The 23,068-nt window shown below is 44.5% G+C and overlaps 1 protein-coding gene across 3 annotated transcripts in view; it reads right to left on the reverse strand.

Moving 5' to 3' along the window:
• Nucleotides 1–23,068, reverse strand: part of LOC149344206 (progranulin-like) — a 115,292-nt gene that overhangs the window by 22,876 nt on the left and 69,348 nt on the right. Inside the window, exon 1 of one of the 3 annotated variants that reach the window (XM_089546207.1) lies at nt 16,991–18,765. The exons of the other annotated variants lie outside the window; for them this stretch is intronic. Coding sequence (XP_089402333.1) covers nt 16,991–17,212 — 222 coding nt within the window. The 5' untranslated portion in view covers nt 17,213–18,765. Of the gene's footprint in view, nt 1–16,990; nt 18,766–23,068 lie in introns of those variants that run through there. 3 annotated transcript variants of the gene reach the window in all.

The raw sequence follows: 23,068 nt of genomic DNA on the forward strand, positions 1-23,068 counted from the left end.
AGCCACAAAATGAAAATAGGATCTATAAAGGTTCATAAACTTTTCAATGAGACAATCATATGCATAATAACTGATATCCGAAGTGCTGAAAAGATCTGACCAATCAATGCTCATGATATCCCTGCGAAATGCTTTAAGCTGTGAAGGCAAAATCTGTTGGAACGTAATTTTACGCTGTACCAATTTTTACCTCTCTTTGAGTTCGACGCAAAGAATCGGTAGGTGATCATTAATATCGTAAGCTAAGACGCCGTGTTTAAGCTTGTTTGTTTGGTAATTAGAAAAAGATTAATCTAGACGAATGTAATGAAAACTCTTGTTGGCAAACTGATCATGTTTGTAATATAGTACCTTTCCAGCATTAGCTTAAAATGTTTAACAGACTAGATATGTCGAGTAAGTTATCTTAAAATCTCTTTTGCAAATGAGACTGAGACCGTTATCATTTGTGTACGAGAAAAGGGACTCAAGGAAGATATGAATGCCAGCATCGATTGATGCTGGCATTCAAATAGACTCCATATTTCTTGATTTTTCTAAAGCTTTCGACAGAGTACCTCACAACAGGTTATTAATGAAACTAGCACTGCTTAATATTCACCCTCTTGTCATTGCATGGGTTAAAGATTTTCTCTTTTCCAGGTCTCAATTTACAACTGTCAATAACCACAATTCGTCTTTCATCCAAGTACACTCTGGCGTCCCACAAGGAAGTGTGCTTGGCCCCCTACTTTTCCTAATATTTATCAACAATTTACCGGATTCCATTTCTTCCCATATCACACTTTTTGCTGATGATTGTGTAATTTATCGCAAAATTTATTCTAACACCGATTGCCAATCCCTTCAATCTGACCTGGATTCAGTAACAGCATGGTGTTCAACCTGGCTTATGCAACTTAATCATTCAAAAACTAAATTGATGTCTTTTACTAACCGAATGTCTCGAATTCAAACAGCATACTCCTTAAATAATAGCTCACTCGAGCTAGTCACCACGTATAAGTACTTAGGACTTCACCTCCATTCAGACTTAGCATGGAACCACTATATTAACCTTATGCTTGCATCTGCTAATCGGTCATAGGTCTCTTAAAACATAACCTAAAGCATGCTCCTCCTCACCTCCGTGCCCATGCCTATACCACTCTAATTCGACCAAAAATTGAATATTCCTCGGCTATTTGGGACCCTTACCGATCTTACCTAATAAATAACATTGAATCATTGCAGAACCACGCCGTTCGTTTTATTTACTCCGATTATTCACGTAACACCAACATCACAGCCTTGAAGAAACGCGCAGGTCTCCAGGATTTATGTCTCCGCTGCAAAGTTGCACGACTATCACTTTTTCATAAACTTTATCATCATCCATAACTTCATAACGACTTTTTTTCTTTGCCTCCTTCGATTTTTGACCGCCGCGATCATCCCTTTAAAGTTAGGCGTTTCACGTGCAGAACATTTAACTATTCGCATTCATTCTTAACACGCACAATATCTGACTGGAACACTTCACGTATCGCAACCACCGCTGATCCTGATAAATATTTTAATCTTATATCTTCAATAACTACTGCTTAGCTCTTCGCATACATTGTTATTTTATTTGTTCATGGCTTCCTTTTTTGCAGAGTATGTTACTAAAATGATTCAATGCATTAGTGTTCTGTTTGTATAATTTTAATACTTCAGTAATCTTCGTTCTTTGCCGCGCTGCCATTCTTTTGATTCTTTTGCTCATTTATGTCATGCAAAGTGTCTTATTTGTGCTTTTGTTGTTTTATATTTGTGGTTTTGTTTTATTCTGTTCAATTACCTGTGCCCCCCCCCCCCCCCCCTATGTAATACCCTCTCGAGGGCCTTTAGGGGTATTCTGTATAAATAAAAAATAAAAAATAAAAAACACGTCAAGGTTGCCTGCAGGTGGGCGATACACTGTAACAAAAAGCTTGCGGTTCGGGACAACAGACAAAACTTCATAATCACTGGACGAATGTGCAAACGGAGATAGTGTCATATTTTACATCCTTTCTTATTAACATCATAACACCGCCTCTCCGGCTATTCTCTCGGTAAGGAATACAAGCATTATGCCCAGGCAAGCAATAAAGATCATCTGTAGTATCGTATCGTGTTTCCGTCAACGTAAGTACATTGAACTGAATATTTAATTGGCTCAAAAGGGCCTCTGGAGAAGTGCCCTTATTTCTAGCGGGCTGCATATTTGCATGAAACACCTTAAGAGAAATTTAAAATCAGCACCAATAAACAGCAGCCTCATTAAGCGGTATGTAGCATTGATGAGGCATAGTAAATAAATGAGCAAACTGGAATCATTGGCTGATGAGCTTTTCACTCTCTGCTAGAATCTTAGAATCTATATATCTATGTCATTCAGCGACTTGATACCCAAAGCGCTTTCCCCGCCTATTCGCCGGACGTAGATTTTAGCATTCCGGTGCCACACGAACTTAAAAGTTGTGGTCTTTTAGCCCCTTTCTCTGTTGTCACGAGTGGTTCCCTGAACTGTTTGGTCAAGTTTTCTTGAAGACAGATGGGAGTTCCAGCATCGCGAAGACCCTTTCGCTTATCAAACCAGACGTCTCTTGTTTCTTGCCTAGCAAAGCGTACTACGATGCCCGGTATCTTATCGGGTTTCATCAGGAGGCGGTGTATAGCAAGTAGGTCATATTTGCCAAACGCCCGTATCTCTGGGGTCTTGGCCACATCTTTATCTTCAGCGTTAAATTTTCTTGCTGTTTGTTCGATTCCGAGGAATTCAAGATTCAGCTTTCGGTTGCGCCATTCTAAGTCATTTAATTCTTCTTTCACAGAATCCAGCCCAGAATGATCTTGAAGTTCTAGTTTGTGGATTTTTTTTCAGCCCTTTAATATCCTCGACATGACGTGCCGTGGCAGTAAGAACTTTGTCATACTTCTCTGACATTAGCTGAACGGCCTGATCAATGTCATCAGTGACCTTCAGGCTTACAAGCACACTGAGCCTAGGCTGAATGACTGCAAGTACGATGCCAAAGTGAGCCATTTCTTCAGTGGACTTGCTGGCAACAGTATTCGCTGGAACATCCGATTTAGTCATTTCTGCGCACTACGGTTCTTACCGACATGGCACGTGTGGCAACGCCAAGCTTTCTTACTTGTTTCTCTGGTTGAAGTAAACTGCGATTTCGGGATGTCGGAGCATTTTATTTATATATTTACTTATTTATTTACAGAATACTGCAGACCATAAGATGGGTCCAAGCAGGAGGGGCAAAAGTACATAAAAAGAAGCGCGGCAAATTACATAGCACGGAACTAACATGTCAGTAATAGAACATAATAAAGGACAAGGAAAAACAACTCAGCAATTATCAATAAGCAATTTTGTCGATGGCATCGATGCTGTTTACAACCTCAGGCGGGAGTTCATTCCATTGAGTTATTGTGTGAGAAAAAATGAGTATTTAAAAGCATTGATTCTAGTGCTGTACGGTGTTAGCGACTCCCTGTGACAATGTCGTGTTAGTCGCGTTGTGATCGGTTTAAGAAATCTGGATTTACATTCACTGCAACTCAGATAAAAATCCTCACTATCCATTTCAGAGGCTCAAAATAAGCACTGTGAACATGGGCGTCCGGAGGGGGGGGGCAAGGGGGGGCGGCTGCACCCCCCTGGAAAATCACTCCCTCGAACCGTGAGTGATGGCCGCACGCCAGGGGCCGTGGCTCAGCCAAAAGGGTAAAAGCAGCCCCGCTTCCACGCTTTGGGTCACATCTGCGAAATGCCGCGTCCGGGCACGCGTCTTTACGCCGTTTTCAAACCACGCCATCGTTAGCTCTGTTGAAGGCCGACCTGTTGCAGACATACAGCGGCACCGGCGAGCATGTGTTTCAAGCCGTCTTGAAATGGGTGCCTGTTTCTTTGATCTCTAGGCAGATAGCGACACGGAGGCAGACAGTGCACAGTGCATCTTGTTTTCGCCTTCGTTAAGCCGGCCACCGATGAATTCTTCAGGAGGGAAAGACAAATCAGCCGTGTCCAACCCCGCTTTGTCGGGCTGCTCAGGGGCAAGCGGGCGATCAGTTGGCGCCGCCGCCGCTCGCTGTGCCTCCGATCCACGGGAGAGCGCAGTGCGGCAGAAGCGCCGCTATCAGAATCTTCGGCAAAGGGGATTAGCATCTTTTGTTCACGGCGACGCAGTCTCCAGAGGCGCCCCAACACCAGCGTCCCTTGCGTCTTCTCCGAAAACCAGCGCCTTTGGTCAACGCAGCCCGATGGCGCCTGCCTGGCTCGCCTGTCACCTCTGGCTGGGCCTCAAATGACAACAGCGCCCGTGTACTGTGCGAGGTCAGTGCCCGGTAAAGAAACCCAGGTGGTCGACATTATCCGGAACTCTGCACTACTCCGTTCCTCATAGCCTGAGTCGTTTTGGGGCTCTGAACACCATAAAAACACACAAAACAAATTTTCCTACCGGAGTGGCGAGTGTCCCTTCCCCTTGGAAGTCGCACGGAAGTAAGCCCTTGCACGTGTGCGCGCCTCTGTATTTGTGCTTCGGTGTTTTTAGTGGCCGTTTGTCAACGAAGCTGAGAACAACCAAGACAGTGGACAAGAAAGCGACGAGCGGCGAGCAGTGTGCGTGCGGTTGCTCGACTGTGCGGATGCGCGAGCAAGATGGAGCGAGGTGTATGAAGCTGCGAGCGTGCATTTATCTTGTAAATAAGTTTTCGTTGTATGTATAGACATCTTTTGTTTTCTACGTACGCGTTCAACCGTTTTTCCAATCAATGTGTGTGATGAGTGTGCACCGAGAGCGTGTATAATGAAGCACAGAAATGAATTTATCGCCCGTGTAATCACGCAATTCGCCCAGAAAAATCCGAGGAGTCTACAGTTGCTGTTCAAGGAAGACTGACTGAGGTAGAGCACCGGACGCGTAATTCGGAGGTCGTGGGTTCGGATCCCACCGGCGGCAGTGGTTGTTTTTTCTTCTGCTTTTCTAATCAATTAGCTTTAAGCGATAACATATTCACTAATATTCTAAATTGATCAACACCACAGAATAAATAAATCAATTAAATATCCCCTGTGCCCCTTGGTGTCTGTGGCTGTTGGCTTCTTTCATGTTTATAACGAGCCCCTCATTCCCCTTCCCTTGTTTGCTTAATTGCTTAGCGAGGGCCTCGGTTCTGGCAGCCTTGACGCCATAGGAAGCATAAGAGGGTTCTCACGCAGCATCCACCCTCGCCGTTCGATGACGTTCTACGTCACACATGCGGTAAATCAGGACGTTCTACGTCCGCCGCTTATGAACGTGGGTGGCGCTGATGAACACTCTCAAGGTTAGGTTACTTGTAAACATAAATAGCCCCGAAAGTAGAAGATTTGACAGCCGTCGCCGTAGCTCAGAGGTAGAGCACCGGACGCGTAATTCGGAGGTCGTGGGTTCGGATCCCACCGGCGGCAGTGGTTGTTTTTTCTTCTGCTTTTCTAATCAATTAGCTTTAAGCGATAACATATTCACTAATATTCTAAATTGATCAACACCACAGAATAAATAAATCAATTAAATATCCCCTGTGCCCCTTGGTGTCTGTGGCTGTTGGCTTCTTTCATGTTTATAACGAGCCCCTCATTCCCCTTCCCTTGTTTGCTTAATTGCTTAGCGAGGGCCTCGGTTCTGGCAGCCTTGACGCCATAGGAAGCATAAGAGGGTTCTCACGCAGCATCCACCCTCGCCGTTCGATGACGTTCTACGTCACACATGCGGTAAATCAGGACGTTCTACGTCCGCCGCTTATGAACGTGGGTGGCGCTGATGAACACTCTCAAGGTTAGGTTACTTGTAAACATAAATAGCCCCGAAAGTAGAAGATTTGACAGCCGTCGCCGTAGCTCAGAGGTAGAGCACCGGACGCGTAATTCGGAGGTCGTGGGTTCGGATCCCACCGGCGGCAGTGGTTGTTTTTTCTTCTGCTTTTCTAATCAATTAGCTTTAAGCGATAACATATTCACTAATATTCTAAATTGATCAACACCACAGAATAAATAAATCAATTAAATATCCCCTGTGCCCCTTGGTGTCTGTGGCTGTTGGCTTCTTTCATGTTTATAACGAGCCCCTCATTCCCCTTCCCTTGTTTGCTTAATTGCTTAGCGAGGGCCTCGGTTCTGGCAGCCTTGACGCCATAGGAAGCATAAGAGGGTTCTCACGCAGCATCCACCCTCGCCGTTCGATGACGTTCTACGTCACACATGCGGTAAATCAGGACGTTCTACGTCCGCCGCTTATGAACGTGGGTGGCGCTGATGAACACTCTCAAGGTTAGGTTACTTGTAAACATAAATAGCCCCGAAAGTAGAAGATTTGACAGCCGTCGCCGTAGCTCAGAGGTAGAGCACCGGACGCGTAATTCGGAGGTCGTGGGTTCGGATCCCACCGGCGGCAGTGGTTGTTTTTTCTTCTGCTTTTCTAATCAATTAGCTTTAAGCGATAACATATTCACTAATATTCTAAATTGATCAACACCACAGAATAAATAAATCAATTAAATATCCCCTGTGCCCCTTGGTGTCTGTGGCTGTTGGCTTCTTTCATGTTTATAACGAGCCCCTCATTCCCCTTCCCTTGTTTGCTTAATTGCTTAGCGAGGGCCTCGGTTCTGGCAGCCTTGACGCCATAGGAAGCATAAGAGGGTTCTCACGCAGCATCCACCCTCGCCGTTCGATGACGTTCTACGTCACACATGCGGTAAATCAGGACGTTCTACGTCCGCCGCTTATGAACGTGGGTGGCGCTGATGAACACTCTCAAGGTTAGGTTACTTGTAAACATAAATAGCCCCGAAAGTAGAAGATTTGACAGCCGTCGCCGTAGCTCAGAGGTAGAGCACCGGACGCGTAATTCGGAGGTCGTGGGTTCGGATCCCACCGGCGGCAGTGGTTGTTTTTTCTTCTGCTTTTCTAATCAATTAGCTTTAAGCGATAACATATTCACTAATATTCTAAATTGATCAACACCACAGAATAAATAAATCAATTAAATATCCCCTGTGCCCCTTGGTGTCTGTGGCTGTTGGCTTCTTTCGAGTGACTGTAGTTGCGTGTTTGTGACCATATTGTGCTGTGTGCTGGTCATCAATCCGGGTGAGTCGAGAACCCGTATGCAGCAATACTGAGCACTCTTCTCCACGAAGTGACAGTATATTTTTGGATTTTTTATTAATTTTAATTGTTTCTTCGTTGATAAACTGCAATGTATCTCTCCTAGCCACACTTTAATTTGCTGTTTGTAATTTTTATTTCATGTGTGTATTTCACTTATTTTTTATTTATATATAAATAAATAAATTCATACCGCAAATAGTGCCTTTTTGCTACGAACATGCCCCCCCCCCCCCCCCCCCCCCACCGGCGCCAACAACCAATGGGGCCCCCCCCTGCAAAAAATTCTGCGGACGCCCTTGACTGTGAAACACCGTCACACTCAGTATTGTTCACTGAACCCTTATTCGGCAGCAGCAAGGACAGTAGATACAAGAAGAACCGCAACACGCATTGCCAAAGACAAACCTGAAAATAAACCAGAAGTTCAGAAGGAATGCACAAACCCTGATGCGTAGTTTTTACTACAAGACTTAAGCCAACCTGCTTCAAGAGCTGTAACGACAACAAACCACGTATCAGGAGTTATACTCGTATTATTTTTTCATGCCTCACGCGATCTAAACACACCTTACACGTCATGGCGATCGCTCGATTGATGAGACTAAACTACAACACAGCAAGAAGAAATTCAGTTACGAATTATTTATCGGCCGTCGGCAAATGCCATGTGCTGATCCATGTATTCTGATGTCTGCGAATGTGAATACTTATACCGGGTGTTTCAGCGAACACTTTCAAAACTTTTCAAAAATAAGCTTTTTGGGGTAAGAATATGGCTTTTGAGGCATATTATTACCAGTGTTGGCGGACACCAGAAAGCCAGCGAATCGGTATAAGTGGTTGCTGGTTAACTAATTATATAAAAATTAACTTCTGAACTAGTAAAGTTAGGCGCCCAGTTGCAATTAGAGATTTGTAGCCGGTCGTTAGTAATAGCCATAACAGTTTTTTAGAATTTCGAAAACGCGATTACCCTTAGCGCTCTGACTCAAAAATTTGGCTTTTTCGACTAGTTACGCGCACTGGAGGGGTTGCTTTGCCTGCATGCTTTCGAAAGCACATGTATTTTCGCACGATGCAGCAAAATTTTGCCGAGCCACAACGGCGAGTAAAATCGCGTTTTCGAAATTCTAAAAACTGATATGCCTATTACTAACTGCCGGCTAGAAATTTCTAATTACAACTGTAGGCGCCGAACTGTACTAGTTAAAAAGTTAATTATTAAGATTTAGTCAACCAGCTCACAACTTAAGACGATTAACCAGTTTTGTAGTGTCCGCCAGCACTGGTAATACTATGCCGGAAAAGCCATATTTTTAATAATAACAATGATTTATTTCCATCGCCATACAGTGTTGGAGGAGATGGGAATAAAAGCGGTTATCTTTTGACAAGGTTCCCAACCCCCATGTACAGCAATTAGGCAGTGGAATGCGACGGCACTTCTGAGAAAATAAAAGAGAGAGAGAGGGAGAAAAAAAAAAGAAAACAGACAAATACACAATCACCAGCGTGTGCAGAAAATCAATGCGGCTTTAAGAAATAACAACAAAAGCAAGAAAACACCTGTTATAAAGATTATAACAACAGCAACCAATACATGAAATACAAGTTCAAAGTATAAATGCTAGAAAAATGTGGCTTCAGAAATAAAGTAGTTGAGGACGTCAGAGGAGCTAATGTTTCCTATGTCAATGTTTGCAGCAATTAATCTATTCAGGAGTGAGGGAAGTTGTAATGTTACCATTTGGCGTCCATAGTTTACCCTAAAAAGCCTTTTTTTTTATTTTTGAAAGTGTTCGCTGAAACACTCGGTATATTTTAATGCGAATCCGCCGCGGTGGCTCAGTGGTTATGGTGCTCGGCTTCAGTAGTATTCAGTAGTTAAATTAATTAACAAACAAGAATAAAATGATAAAGAGAGGCGACGAATGCCAAGGAGGCGTCAATGCTTTCGCTTTTTGACTAAACTACTTGTGCATAGTTATAGAGAAGAAAACATGCAACTAAAATGAGGTGGCTGTAGCGCCACTAGCTCAGCCACAAACTAGCTCAGCCACAATTAATTTCGTTAAAGTTTGAAGCATTTGTTAGAAATCCGACACAGCTGAAGACTATAGCTTCGAGAGGGTCTGACCTCTCTGGAGAACCCCCCCCCCCCCCCCCCCTTTCCCAGAGACGTCTCCAAAATACCAAGTGCTGTCCATAGGGAAACATTGTTTTCTGCCTGCGGCCGGTTTACCGATTTTTTTTTTTGTGCCACCTAATATGTAACAGGAATGTTCACAGTATTGTGGCCGCTTTAGCTGTCTGTCTACATATACAGCCGTTCTGCCCGAAAAAAAGAAACTGTTTTATTCCTACCGCACGACACTGTGCAGTGGAGAAAATGGCAGCCGTGCGGTGAAGCCAGCCAAGTGACTAGATGATGCGATATCTATCAGGCGCATTTTTCTCAATAGCGGCAGTAAAATTTCAGTCAGCACAAGTAAGTGGTCAAATAAGTGGATTTAGCCTTGGGCTGAATGCGATTATTCATAAAAAACGCCGCAAATGTAACAGGCGCATCGTCCAATGCTTAGCTCGTTTGCATGAACGTCGTCGAGTTCCTACGAATGCACCTCAACCGGAGTAACGCCAGCTTGCTTCTAGGTCTTTTTGTTCCCAGGTCAACGTCCACAGTGCATTTCACTGTTCTTCTGTGCTTTCTGGATGTCTGTATGCGTCTTTCAAAATTGAGACATTGTTTCGTGCAGCGACACGTACAGTCTCCGGACCACGTGTTTCTCTAACGAAGCCGATAGCTCTGCTATTGGTCGGCGGCTGGAGACCACACTTGTGGAGGTAAAAGTTAAATTGTTGTTCTTTCATCTCCACAAGTGCGGTCTCCAGCCGCTGTCTGATAGTAGAGCTATAAGCTTCGTTTGAGGAACATGTTGTCCGGAGATTTTTGTCCCTGACTGTACATGAGCCTCGGTTAGTGAATGTTTTCTTTTGTAGCTGAAAACATTATCGGAGAGCAAATATATTTTGATGAGTAAACAAGACATGTTAATTCGAAACATTTTTTTTTGCACAGGGTACATATTAGCTTTTTTCTTTTCTGTCACGATATTCGAATTTCTAAGGCTGTCATCTTCACGAGATTTTTACATTTCACTATTTTTCTCGTGGATTACAAAGCCGCATTTATTCTTTTAATGTCTCTCATTGAGAAGAACGTTGATGTTAATAGATATTCTTGCCCTTTCCAGGATTTTCTAATAAAAAATATTTGGAGAAGAAATAGTCTCTGTAACACCTCGAAAAAACAGCTGCTTTTTATGAGGCAGCAGCTATTTTTTTTCTTGCAGCGCGAGGTATTTGTCAGTAAAAGCACTAAAACTTTCAGGTGTTTTATGAAATAAAACAGCTACTTTTTGTACTTCTCACAACTTGTGAAATACTTTCTTTTCGCATTATAGGCCTAACGCCATAGATTAATATTTACCATAATTTTCACCAGAATATTTATATTCCAAGTGCCTACTAAGACATAGTACAACCATTTACCTTTGCTTTGATATATTGTATGTCAACATAACTAAAAAAATATTTTTCATACCAAAAACTGAAATCTACCTGCAAAGGACACCCGTTTTTCTCACGGCAGAAAACAGCTGAGCGATCGCTCTAGGGCAATTTCTTGGAGCAGTTTAGACGTCTGTACCATAAATTGTCGGTGTGTGAATAGTGGTTTTTCAAACAGAGATCAGTACTGAGAACCGAATCGAATACGAACCGAATATTCGTACAAATACAGTCCAGCCCCGCCGCGATGGCTCAGTGGTTATGGTGCTCGGCTGCTGACCCGAAAGAGGCGGGTTCGATCCCGGCCGCGGTGGCCGAGTTTCGATGAAGGCGAGATTCTAGATTCCCGTATACTGTGCGATGTCAGTGCACGTTAAAGAACCCCAGGTGGTCGAAATTTCCGGAGCCCTCCACTACGGCGTCCCTCATAGCCTTAGTTGTTTCCGGACGTTAAACCCCAATAAACCAAACCAAATACAGTCGAGCCTTATAACGGCCGCAGTTATAACGAACGCCAATTTATAACGAACAATGACAGTGCAACCGTCAAAATGCGTAATAGGGTAATGGCACTGCGCCCATGGGCGTCCGGAGGGGGGGGCAAGGGGGGGCGGTTGCACCCCCCTGGAAAATCACTCACTCGAACCGTGAGTGATGGCCGCACACCAGGGGCGGTGGTGCGCTAAGTCAAAAGGGTAAAAGCAGCCCCGCATGGTCACATCTTCGAAATGCCGCGTCCGGGCGTGCGTCGTTCCGCCGTTTTCAAACCACGCCATCGTTAGCTCTACTGAAGGGCGACCTGTTCCAGACATACAGCGGCACCGGCGAGCATGTGTTTCGAGCCGCCTTGAGATGGGTGTCTGTTTCTTTGATCTCTAGAGAGATAGCGACACGGAGGCAGACAGTGCACGGGGCATCTTGTTTTCGCCTATGTCTTTACGCCGGTCACCGATGAATTCTTAAGGAGGGAAGGACAAATCAGCCGTGTCCACCCCCGCTTTGTCGGGCTGCTCAGGGGCAAGCGGGCGATGAGTTGGCGCCGCCGCCGCTCGCTGTCTCCTCCGATCCACGTGTAGCGCAGTTCGGTAGAAGCGCCGCTTTCAGAATCTCCGGCAAAGGGGATTAGCTGCTTTTGTTCACGGCGACGCAGTCTCCCGAGGCGCCCCCACACCAGCGTTCTTTGCGTCTTCAGTGAAAACCAGCGCCTTTGGTCAACGCAGCCCGATGGCGCCTGCCTGGCTCGCCTGTCACCTCTGGCTGGGCCTCAAATCACAACAGCGCCCATGTACTGTGCGTGTCAGTGCATGGTAAAGAGACCCAGGTGGTCGACATTACCCGGAACTCTGTACTACTCCATCCCTCATAGCCTGAGTCGTTTTGGGGCTCTGAACCCCATAAAAACACAAAAACAAATTTTCCGACCGGAGTGGCGAGTGTCCCTTCCCCTCGGAAGTTGCGCGGCGTTCCTTTCACCCCCAAAGTGCGCATTCGGGGATACTGCGGCAAGTAAGCCTTCGCACGTGTGCACGCCTCTGTGTTTGTGCTTGGGTGTCTTTAGTGGCCGGTTGTCAGCGAAGCTGAGAACAACCAAGACAGCGGACGAGAAAACGACGAGCGGCGAGCAGTGTGTGTGGGGTTGCTCGACTGTACGGATGCGCAAGCAAGATGGAGCGAGGTGTATGAAGCTGCGAGCGTGCATTTATCTTGTAAATAAGTTTTCGTTGTATATATAGTCATCTTTTGCGAGTATGTTTTTGCAGGCTAGTTGGTGCCTAAGCATTGTGGGTTTTTTGCGCAAAAGACACGACACAAAGGAACGAGGTAGACAGGTCTACCTCGTTCCTTTGTGTCGTGTCTTTTGCGCAAAAAACCCACAATGCTTAGTCATCTTTTGTTTTCAACGTACGCGTTCAACAGTTTTTCCAATCAATGTGTATGATGAGTGTGCACCGAGAGCGTGTAATGAAGCACAGAAGTGAATTTATCACACGTGTAATTACGCAATTCGCCCAGAAAAATCCGAGGCTCCTACAGTTGCTGTTCAAGGAAGACTGACTGAGTGACTGTAGTTGCGTGTTAGCGAACATATTGTGCTGTGTGCTGGTCATCAATCCGGGTGAGTCGAGAACCCGTATGCAGGAAGACTGAGCACTCTTCTCCACGAAGTGATATAGCATCTTTTTGCATTTTTTATTAATTTTAGTTGTTTCTTCGTTGATAAACTCCAATGTACCTCTCCTAGCCGCGCTTTAATTTGCTGTTTGTAATTTTTCTTTCATGTGTGCATTTTGTTTAATTTTTATTTATATATAAATAAATAAATTTACTCCGCAAATAGCGCCTTTTTGCTACGAACATACCCCCCCCCCCCCCCCCCCGGGGCACCAACGGGGCCCCCCCCTGCAAAAAATTCTGCGGACGCCCTTGACTGCGCCTCAGGTACAACGAACAAACACCTGTAACTGAACAACTTGGATAAAGCGAACGAGAATGCACTGGAGCGCGATGCAGTAGAAATGCGGCCAGCGTGTCTTAGCATCCGTGTCAACCCTTCCCACTTTCCTGCGGAAATAACGCGGCGACCCAAAAAAGCAACGACAATAAAAATGGGAGGCGGCTTGTTCTCTGAGTGGCTTTTTGGCTCCGACCATGTCAGGGCGAAAAGTGACCTTGTGCTCGACAACCGTACGGCGCACCACGTGCTGCCTTTTCTCACTGCGGTGAATACAACTGTTTTGCCTTGAACGCGACGAGCAAGACCAGCTACTTGACGTGGGCATAATTCACGTGCTCAATGTGCCCATTCGGCGGCGCGTCACCAGCGCATACTGATAGCAACTGACCGGCCAGGAGTTCGGATTCCTCTGCTCCCCGCCATGGAATGATAAGGTCCCGTGGATGGCACTGTCTGCAGAGTGAATTAAGAAGTGCTTCTGTAAGGCAGCGTTTAGGGACCAGGAACGATGGAGGATGCTGTAGAGCACCACGCTATCGGATGCTTGCAACATCGTGGCGACGCGCCTTGGATGTGCAGCTAGCCCAACCTGATGTCTGGTATGACTCCTTTGGTGCGGTTATGATGGCGCCGACATCGGAAAGCCTTCCTCCATGGCCGCGCACTAACGAAAATAATAGCAATCGAAGAACGAGAACTCTCACAATTCCAGGAATCTGATCAGGACGGTGAAGGTCGGCCTTGCTACGGTGAGCCTTCCACCGCGATTAGTTGTATCGCGTTCATAATTAAAACACTTTGTTGGTAGCAAGGGTATCGGCGAGGAGCTTGTGACTGCGTTCGACAGCTTGGAAAGAGGAACGTAGGGTGTAGTTTGAATAAGGAGACGTGAATAAAAAACACTGTCCGAATTCGTATTTTTGGCTGTAGCATAGAAAGTCCACTCAGAGTCGACTTCCCATGAATTATAACAGCCGCAGTTATAACGAACGCTCGTTCTTTACGAACGAGAGCGGTGCTACCGTCAATACATGTATAAGGGCAATGTCACTGCACCTCAGATGAACATCTGTGGCTGCACAGCTCGGTCACAGCGAATGAGGAGGCACTCTAAACTTGAACGGCTCCGCAGTCGAAATCTTGCAAGAGCAGAGAGTGACGAGGATCTTCTATGGCCACTGTGTCACCCCACCCCCTCCAACGGAAATAATGCGGCAACCCAAATAATCAACAGCAATACAACAATAAAAATAAATAAAAAATAAGAGACAGGATACGTTTGGAATTCAGGCGGAATACTGACAGCAGTTGACCGACCAGGCGCCGTTACAACCGAGTTCCAATTTTTCTGATCCCTGCTGTACAAGAATAAATTAAGTTCTATGGATGGAACTGACTGCGGAGTGCATCAGTAATAGCTTCCGTAAGGCAGAGGTTTAGGGACCCAGGAACGATAGAGGACGCTGTCGAACACCATACTATCGAACGCACATGAATTTGTGACAACGCATCGTCGATGCGTAGCTCGTCCGATCTGACGCCAGCTGGAAATTCGCTGGTGCGGATGATGACACCGGCATCGGAAAGTCATACAATGACGAAATTAACAGTACGCGAATTGGGAGATCTCTCACATTGTCACAAGTCTGATCAGGACAGTGGCAAAGACGCCGACCTACCACCTTCTACAGTGAGCGCTTCCACCGCGATTAATTATATCGCATTCATAAAACACCTAGTTGGTAGCAAGGGTATTGGCGAGGAACGTGTGACTGCACTGGGACGGTTGGAAACCACCATAACAGCTATTTCGAATAAACAGACACATATAAACAGATGCGTATGAAGGAACCTCGGATACAACGAACGCAATCCGCGTGATCCTCAGGTTCGTTGTAAGTGGGCTCGGCCGCACGAACAACCTCGGATACAACGAATGCAGTTTACACGACCTGCTTCGTGATAAGTGGGCTCGACTGCTTTCGTTACCTGCGGTGACAACGCACTTAAACGGTCTCAGGAATTTGTGACGCCTCGTATGATTACTGGTCTCAATCCAGGGCACTGCTTTCTCCAATTTGCTTGTGAACAAACTTCTCTGTTGAGGCGTGCGAGCGAAAACAACGCAGCGCTAGCGGCGATCCTGCGGTACGGCGCTGTACGAAAGGACACAATTTCGGTCGCCACGTGGCGATCAGTATTCTTTACATCAGAAAACTAGCTTCTCCCCCTTAGAGAGAAGGGGTAGGAGAGTAGGTTAAACAGAAAAAGGTTACAGTCCGCTACCCTTCCTGGGAATGAGATGCTACTGACGCTGACCGCAATAAGCAAAACTATCTCCACAACTAGGCAGATGGGGAGATTCGAGCTGCGAGACAGGGCTCCGAAAGCGGGCATTGCGGCAGGGTTTGCTAACCTGGCAAAGCTCGGTCTTCAGGACTTGTACGAGCACAGAACGGACCATGTCGCAGCACTGATCTCCCTTCAAAGCCATTGTGGCGACATACGATGCTGAAGTAGGTGGTTTTCAAAACAATCATGGTAGAAAACTAAAGCGTTTGGTCACAGCGATTATCCGAAAAGTACTAAAAAATTTTAACGGATTTTCAAACAGTTTCGAATAATTTTCTATCTGCACTACGGCAATGGCGTTCGGATCAAATTCTGGATCAAACTCCGATTGCAGCGGCCGAATTTTGATGGAGACGGAATTTTAAGAATACCTGTGTGACGTTTGATGTCACTGCACATTGAACTCGAAATGGTCAAATTATTCGGAGACTTCCTCTACAGTGGCCCTCATAGCACACAACTGTACCATCAATGAAGTAGTAAGAAATTTCGAATATCTGCACCCCTACAACAACTAATGCCACAATTCAGTATCTTAGCAGTTGTTATCTGGTGTCATAGTAACGGTAATCTGGACAGCTTGTCAGTCAGTACAGCCCTTCGCAAACCATCGCCGTACTAAACCAGGACAGCTGTAGTGCTGAGCTCCTGGTAAACGACCCTTGAGTTATGGCGACAGAAAAACAGAATTTTCAGTGCTCCTCATCTGGTCAGTGGTTCACCTGAACAAATATTTCCACTGTGAAAAGCACAAGGACAATCAGCCAAATGTTGAAATATGAACATTTTATTGTGTATATGCAGCAACACTGTCGACAAACAGTACCTGTCATAAAAGGCACATGAAGTGACTAAATTTTTCGAAAAAATTCTGAAGACAAATAATTAATAAAATGCACTGCCTAGGAACTTGTTTGCTGTGCGCTTGGCTATCATTCTGCTTAGTCTTCTTTTGCCCAGTGGCATACAAGTGAATATGTTCTGTACAGAAACCCCACAAATTATAACAGAAACATGATATTTTCTCGTACTCACAAGCGTGCCACCTAAGCTGGATTGCCACATTTCCAGTACTCCTGTCCAGCTATATGACTCTCTCTCAAAAAATACTGCCATTCAAATACACTTTCTACAAGTATCACGGCACTTCTCAGAGCAATGTTTTGCTCAGCACAAAACTTTGCACCAAAAAGAATGGCAGCACCATAATTTGCAGATGCTCACATGCTGGTTATGCACACAAGAGAAAGATTGCTACTCTCTGCACCATCCAGAGGACAATGCCGCTGCTTTTGCAATGCACAAACACTGTCATGGCATCCTTGGTTGGTGTAACATAACAGTTCTGAAACCAATTGAATTCCACTTTTGAATTTTCCATGCTTTGCCATTGGTGGAAGGGACGTCATGCCGCCCGTTTTCTCTTAGTTACTTACTGAACTGCTGGGAGTGGTGTTGGCAAAGCCAATGGGGAAAGACAGAACATCTAAAAAGGAATGGAAATGGCAAAGAATCGTTATGCTATACCAGGACTGTAGCTGACCAAGCACAAAAACAAGAGTGTCAAAAAATGAGTTTGGCTTCATGACTTCAAGTATTTTACTGAATAAAAAAATCAGTGATTTGAAACTTGCACCTGCAGCAAGTAATGCGTGCATTTTTCTCAATGCACAATTTTAAGCACTGCATTCATTCTAATTTGTTGCAATTAGAGCAACTCTATGGTGATAGGGTCTGAAAGACAAGGCATTGTGGAATGTGATACTTCAAATCCGGCAGTTTATTCATGAAGAGCATGGGAAGCCGATTCTTGCATCACTAAATCTGGTGAAGTTTTGAGGAAACATAGAAGAAATGTATAGCACAGCACATTTTTACAAAAGTTAAAAGCCAACCACTAGATATCTCGCATCAACTCATCATTGTCAACGTGTATAGACAAAAGTGGTGCACTCAGTCAAGCGCCTTTTGACGGCAACAAGGTAAGGAGTAGAGAGAGTGTTTAACTTTCAAATGCACGTGAAAGCGCTCCAATCTTTCGGAATTCATATGTATGAGTGCGTTGTGGAGTCACACAGTACCTACATATTGTGTGTGGGTTGATATACATGTGCTCATAAGCATGACACAGCATGTGAAAAAAGTTTCGCATTTCCATGACTTATGAAAATTTTGTTTCAATACTGTGCATTCTCACACTGCCATTTCAGGTGTTGTGTGTGTTGGCTGGGCTTCCTTGACTGTGCTGAATGAAAAAAAGTTATCTTTACTATGTTCATATGTCACTCTAGGAGCACCAAGCAATTCAAACAAGACTCGGGCAATATTTAAACAAAATTTGAGGCTAAATGACGTTCAATTTATGATTTCAGTTGAACCAAAATTGGACACTAGGAAACAGGGAAGTAATATAAACGATTACAGTTATTCATCTCAGTTGAAAGAAGATTCCATAGCTACCGATTAGCAAACATCATATCAGTCTAGGCTGAAAAATGCAGTGCAAAAAATACAGGACTTTCTGGCATGTGAAGCCAAAATCAGATGCCACAGGACCGAGCTATGCTCATAACCAGACAGCAGAGTGGTTACTTACTCCCCTCAGCTGCAAAATTTGGCTTTACATGCACTTGTGCCACAGCAATGAGGCAAATTACATTTCTCAAAGTGATACAACATTTGCTAACAGCTAGCTACACATTCTGGTTTATAGTCAGTTGCCGAACTGTTCTAATAAATAAGTTATTACACAAAATTCCGAACACAGACACTAAATGACACTGATCTCCTGTTTCCTGACATCCTCCAAAGTTGGGCTACAATCCAGGAAAGAACAGGCTATTGTCACAAAGCCTACATTTTGAAGGCATACTTCACATATTGTAAAAATATTCTGGAACTAGTAAATCTTCATCATCATCATCATCAGCCCGACTACACCCACTGCAGGGCAAAGGCCTCTCCCATGTCTCTCCAATTAACCGTGTCCTTTGTCAGTTGCCGCCACCGTATTCCCGCAAACTTCTTAATCTCATCCGCCCACCTAACTTTCTGCCGTCCCCTGCTACGCTTGCCTTCTCTTGGAATCCACTCCGTTACCCTTAAGGACCAGCGGTTATCTTGCCTTCGCATTACATGCCCTGCCCAAGCCCATTTCTTCCTCCTGATTTCAACTAGGATGTCATTAACCTGCGTTTGCTCCCTCACCCACTCCGCCCTCTTCCGATCTCTTAGCGTTACACCTATCATTTTCCTTTCCATAGCTGGCTGCGTTGCCCTTAACTTAAGCTGAACCCTCTTTGTTAGCCTCCACGTTTCTGCCCCATAGGTGGGTACCGGTAGGATACAGCTGTTGTATACTTTTCTCTTGATTAAACCTTGATTAGACTCAAATTATGGTTTAAGACATTTCTTGGGAACATTTGCCACAAGGTAAACAGATATTGCCGTACAGTGAAACGTCCCTCGTATGAAATTTCCTCACATTGGTGCAGAATCTTTTCAGGATGACAATGTCATAAATAAAAGCGAAAATTGCAACACACACTTTAAAAAATAAAAGAAAACATAAAATGAAGTAATAAAGAGCAAGGAAAACAAACGCGACATATGGATGCACGTGGGGTCACACCGTCTGAACTACGCAAACAATAAATGCAGACAGCATCCGTAGGATGTGTTGAGAAATTTCCTGTGTCTGCAACAACTTGCACGAGATATAGAAGGCAGGGTGCTGTGAGTCTGGTGGCAGCAATGTGTTCGCCTCGTTTCTACGCTTGCGACCAAAGACTTGACAGCATGTTGTATTGAGCACCATTTCCCCCTGACAATACTTTATGACACTGTGCGAGCTACAATCGTTTAATTCCCCCCCACTGCAAAATCAAAAATAAATAACCAAAGCTACAGTTAAACAGTAGTGAAAGGCAAAAGCAAACCACTGTACTAGTAGTCGTTTCTTCAAGATCCGAAAGATGACGAAATGACAAAAACGAGCAGCCCATTAAACTTTAAAGAGCTTGATTATTGAAAACTTTCACAGGTAGCACCTCCTATCTTATTTTAAACCAACCATCTCATGGTAAAGATTACATGGGCCTAGAAGTCCTATGTGAAATTCTGGCATGCCATACTTTAAACTCTGCATAAACACTGCAGGTGAGTGTCTTAGTCACATAATTGTATAAACGGTTACATCAAGAAGCACAAAAAAAAGTGACTAGTAACTAGCACATTTCTGAAAAAAGCAAGGCCCACCAGAGGCAGTGGAAATGTGCTGTCCTTGCCTATTACTTCCCCCCTGAGGTAACTTCTAAATTGTAGATGGCGTTACAATGACGCATTGATAGAGTTACAATGTGCACCCATTTCTCACATGAAGTCTGCAGCACAGTTTGGAATGTACAAATAAATGGCATGGCAGTATTACATGCACGTGGAGCTTGAAAACGAAAGCTGTTTTGATGATGCTAGTACACCTCACAACTGCACCAAACAGCTGAATGTAGACAATAATCACTGTAAAGTCACAGCAAATATGCACTCATAAGCCCTCACACGTCAACCCCATCCTCCTCAGTGGTACCACTGGCCCCACTCCTGGAGGCTTTTTCTTTTACATTTGTTTTTGTCCTGCATCAAGAATGCACATACTGATGTAACCGGGTTAACCTGAGGATTCAGCAACTTTGACCTCGCATGCTGTTTGGATGCAATTCAGAAGGGGACCTACACAAATTCCGAGAACACAGTGGAAGCTTCAACGATACAATAGAATTAGGCAGTTACTTTCAAATGAGATTCGCACAATGATTCAACCAAGCAGTACACGTGAAACAATGAATGCCAAGCTGCTATCTGGCATTTCCCAGTTACAAGCAAATTGTAGCTGCATGAAGCTCGTTCATGCATACAGGAAAGTCTCTCTTCTTGGATGTAGCAAGAATTTGCATGTTTACAAACACACGCTTTTATACCACAAGTGAGAGATACTGTTAACTCTTAACTTTTTAACACTTAGCTTGCTCACCAGCTATAATTACCATATTTTCCAGTGTACAAGTGGTGCTTATTTTAAATTTTTCATCAGGGCATCTTTACAATGATGTGACATATATACTTTTGAAAGTGACACAGTACCACAAGTTCCGCTTTTGTCGTGCCTATTAATTAGCTTTGAAAATAAAATTAACGTATAAATTGGGAAAGAAATTAGTTATTTTTAAAACCTTATCTCATAGTAGCATCAATCTTTCAGTGTTTAGAATCATCACCACTGCCAGATCCAGTTTCAACTTCAGTGTCAGTTCCATTAGTTTCACTCGTGCATTGCTCTTGACCAACATTACATTGCTTGCAAGGTGAAGGAGCTACGATGCAAAATTCAGGTTACGTGCCACCGAATACATGCTTGTGAATGGGAACTGGGCAGCAGGAAGACAGGTCAACGTGAGTGGAAAAAAAAATCTGGGACTAACGAAAAGCTGCACAAGTACTCCAGTCGACAAAGCCAACAAAAAAAAGTTGATGGTTAAGCATGAAATATAGTGCGAAAGCAGGTTTTTGCAAGTGGACACTACCGCAATCTATTGCTGCGAAGGCCCAGGAGCACTATCTATCACCGAGCAGACTCAGTTGCACCGGGCTAGTTAAGTTCGTTTTAAAATATCAACCATGTCACCAGTCACAACCATTTAGGTAAACTAAACCCAGCAAGTAAAGCATACACACACGTGCCGCAGCAAAATGCAGCAAACTGCTCAGCACAAAAGACTAGCTATGCCACTAAACACCAGCAATAATATACTATGATGGAATCTTTGCCTTGTAATTCAAAAGTGTGAAACAAAGACACTGCTGTACAAGACATGATGGCTACAAAGAAACAAAAGAGCAAAAAACAAAATCATATTAAAAGTCAATCACACACAAACACGACCTTCTCCAAATGACCAATAATAAACATTACACAGCACTTCCCAGTAGTGACTAAGATAAAAAAAAATGCAATACAGCATCAATATAGCAATATAGCATCAAGATGCAATATAGCATCAAAAGACAACAAGCAAACATGAATAATGCCTGTAGGATGTGACAAAGGTGCCTGTGCTCCGCACCAAAAATCACAATGTACCTGAGTAGTGGCACCTACACAAGGAAAAGGATCTAGTAACTGACAAGTGGAACTTTCACAGAGCTTGAGCTGCATAATTCACATGTGTGATGTCAACACAGACATGAGCTTACCGCCCTTTTTATGCTACCTCCCTCTTTGACCAAGCTCTTCTCTAGTGACGTTGCGCCTCAGGGTAGTAAAATGACGGTTCAGTTCACACACACTGATCATTATCTGTCACCTAAAAAATAAATATAAACTATAACAACAATCTGAACATGTAATTCATTCTTCCGTTTGTAACATCAGCAAAGGTGTAACCGCACAATCAACAGCTGGCCAAGACATGGCTAAAAGAGCAGCACATGAAAAGTACTCGAACCCCCTTCCCAAAGAATGTCGATTTACGTTCGAGTGAAGTGAACAGCACCAAGCAAAGCTTTCAGGAGATTGCAGCCCGCAAGATAACCCAAGCACAACTGTCATTTGTGGACTGCAGGCCGATGAGGCATGCCTCCTTTACATTTTCATAACAGAAACTTGCATCGGTATTGTACAATCAAGGGCTACACAGTCAAAACTTTATACAACCATGCTATAATCCTGATGTTAGGAGACTAGCCAGAGCAGACCATCATAAGAACTAACTTAAGAGCATGTGCTCATGTAGGCATCAGTTTGTTTCCACCATTCTCCCAACAGCCTGATGAAACCGAGTGAAGCACGCACATGAAGCACAGTTTGCTCTTATCTGAAGAAATCGAACTGAACTGCATGAAGAACAGAGTGGGTAATTTCTTCTGGCAGACAAAAACTTGGTCAACACATCAGAGGCGAATGGGGTCATCAGTGGTACAGCATTGGTGGGAGCTAACAAACAGTATGCATGGCGCGAATAAAGGTGTTTTCTACCCCATCCATTTCTACGTATGATGATGATGATGAATTTTTATGACGCAAGGGGATGTGTTTTTCGTCTACTCAAGGTTGGGTCAAAGGCGCATTTCCCAAGCATTTCACCCCAGATAAGCCGAGCACTAGGCCAGGGGAAAGCCTGTACCCGTTGCATCACCGGTGGGCACCCAGCAGCGCTGCATCTAAAGCGGTATTAAGATCGACGACAACAAGTCTAGCCGGGTGGCCGCCAGCACGCCTGCTTCTACTGTGTATGGCTGCGAGCAACGTGAGTGTGATTGCTTTCGGGCCTGCCGCCGCGGACCGCACGCACGGAGAGGACCCAGGTGCCAGCTCACTTCAACCCTCATTTGAAGCCTCCCATAGAGCCTCACTAGCCTCACTTAGCCTCACTAGAGCCTCACTTCAGCTTAACTTCAGTCTCTCTTCTAACCACCATCATGTAAAATTGTAAATAAACCCACTTGTAATCTTCCTCCCA

The sequence above is a fragment of the Amblyomma mixtum genome, chromosome 5 (assembly GCF_055824585.1).
Source record: "Amblyomma mixtum isolate Tamu chromosome 5, ASM5582458v1, whole genome shotgun sequence".
Classification (NCBI taxonomy): Eukaryota; Metazoa; Arthropoda; class Arachnida; order Ixodida; family Ixodidae; genus Amblyomma; species Amblyomma mixtum.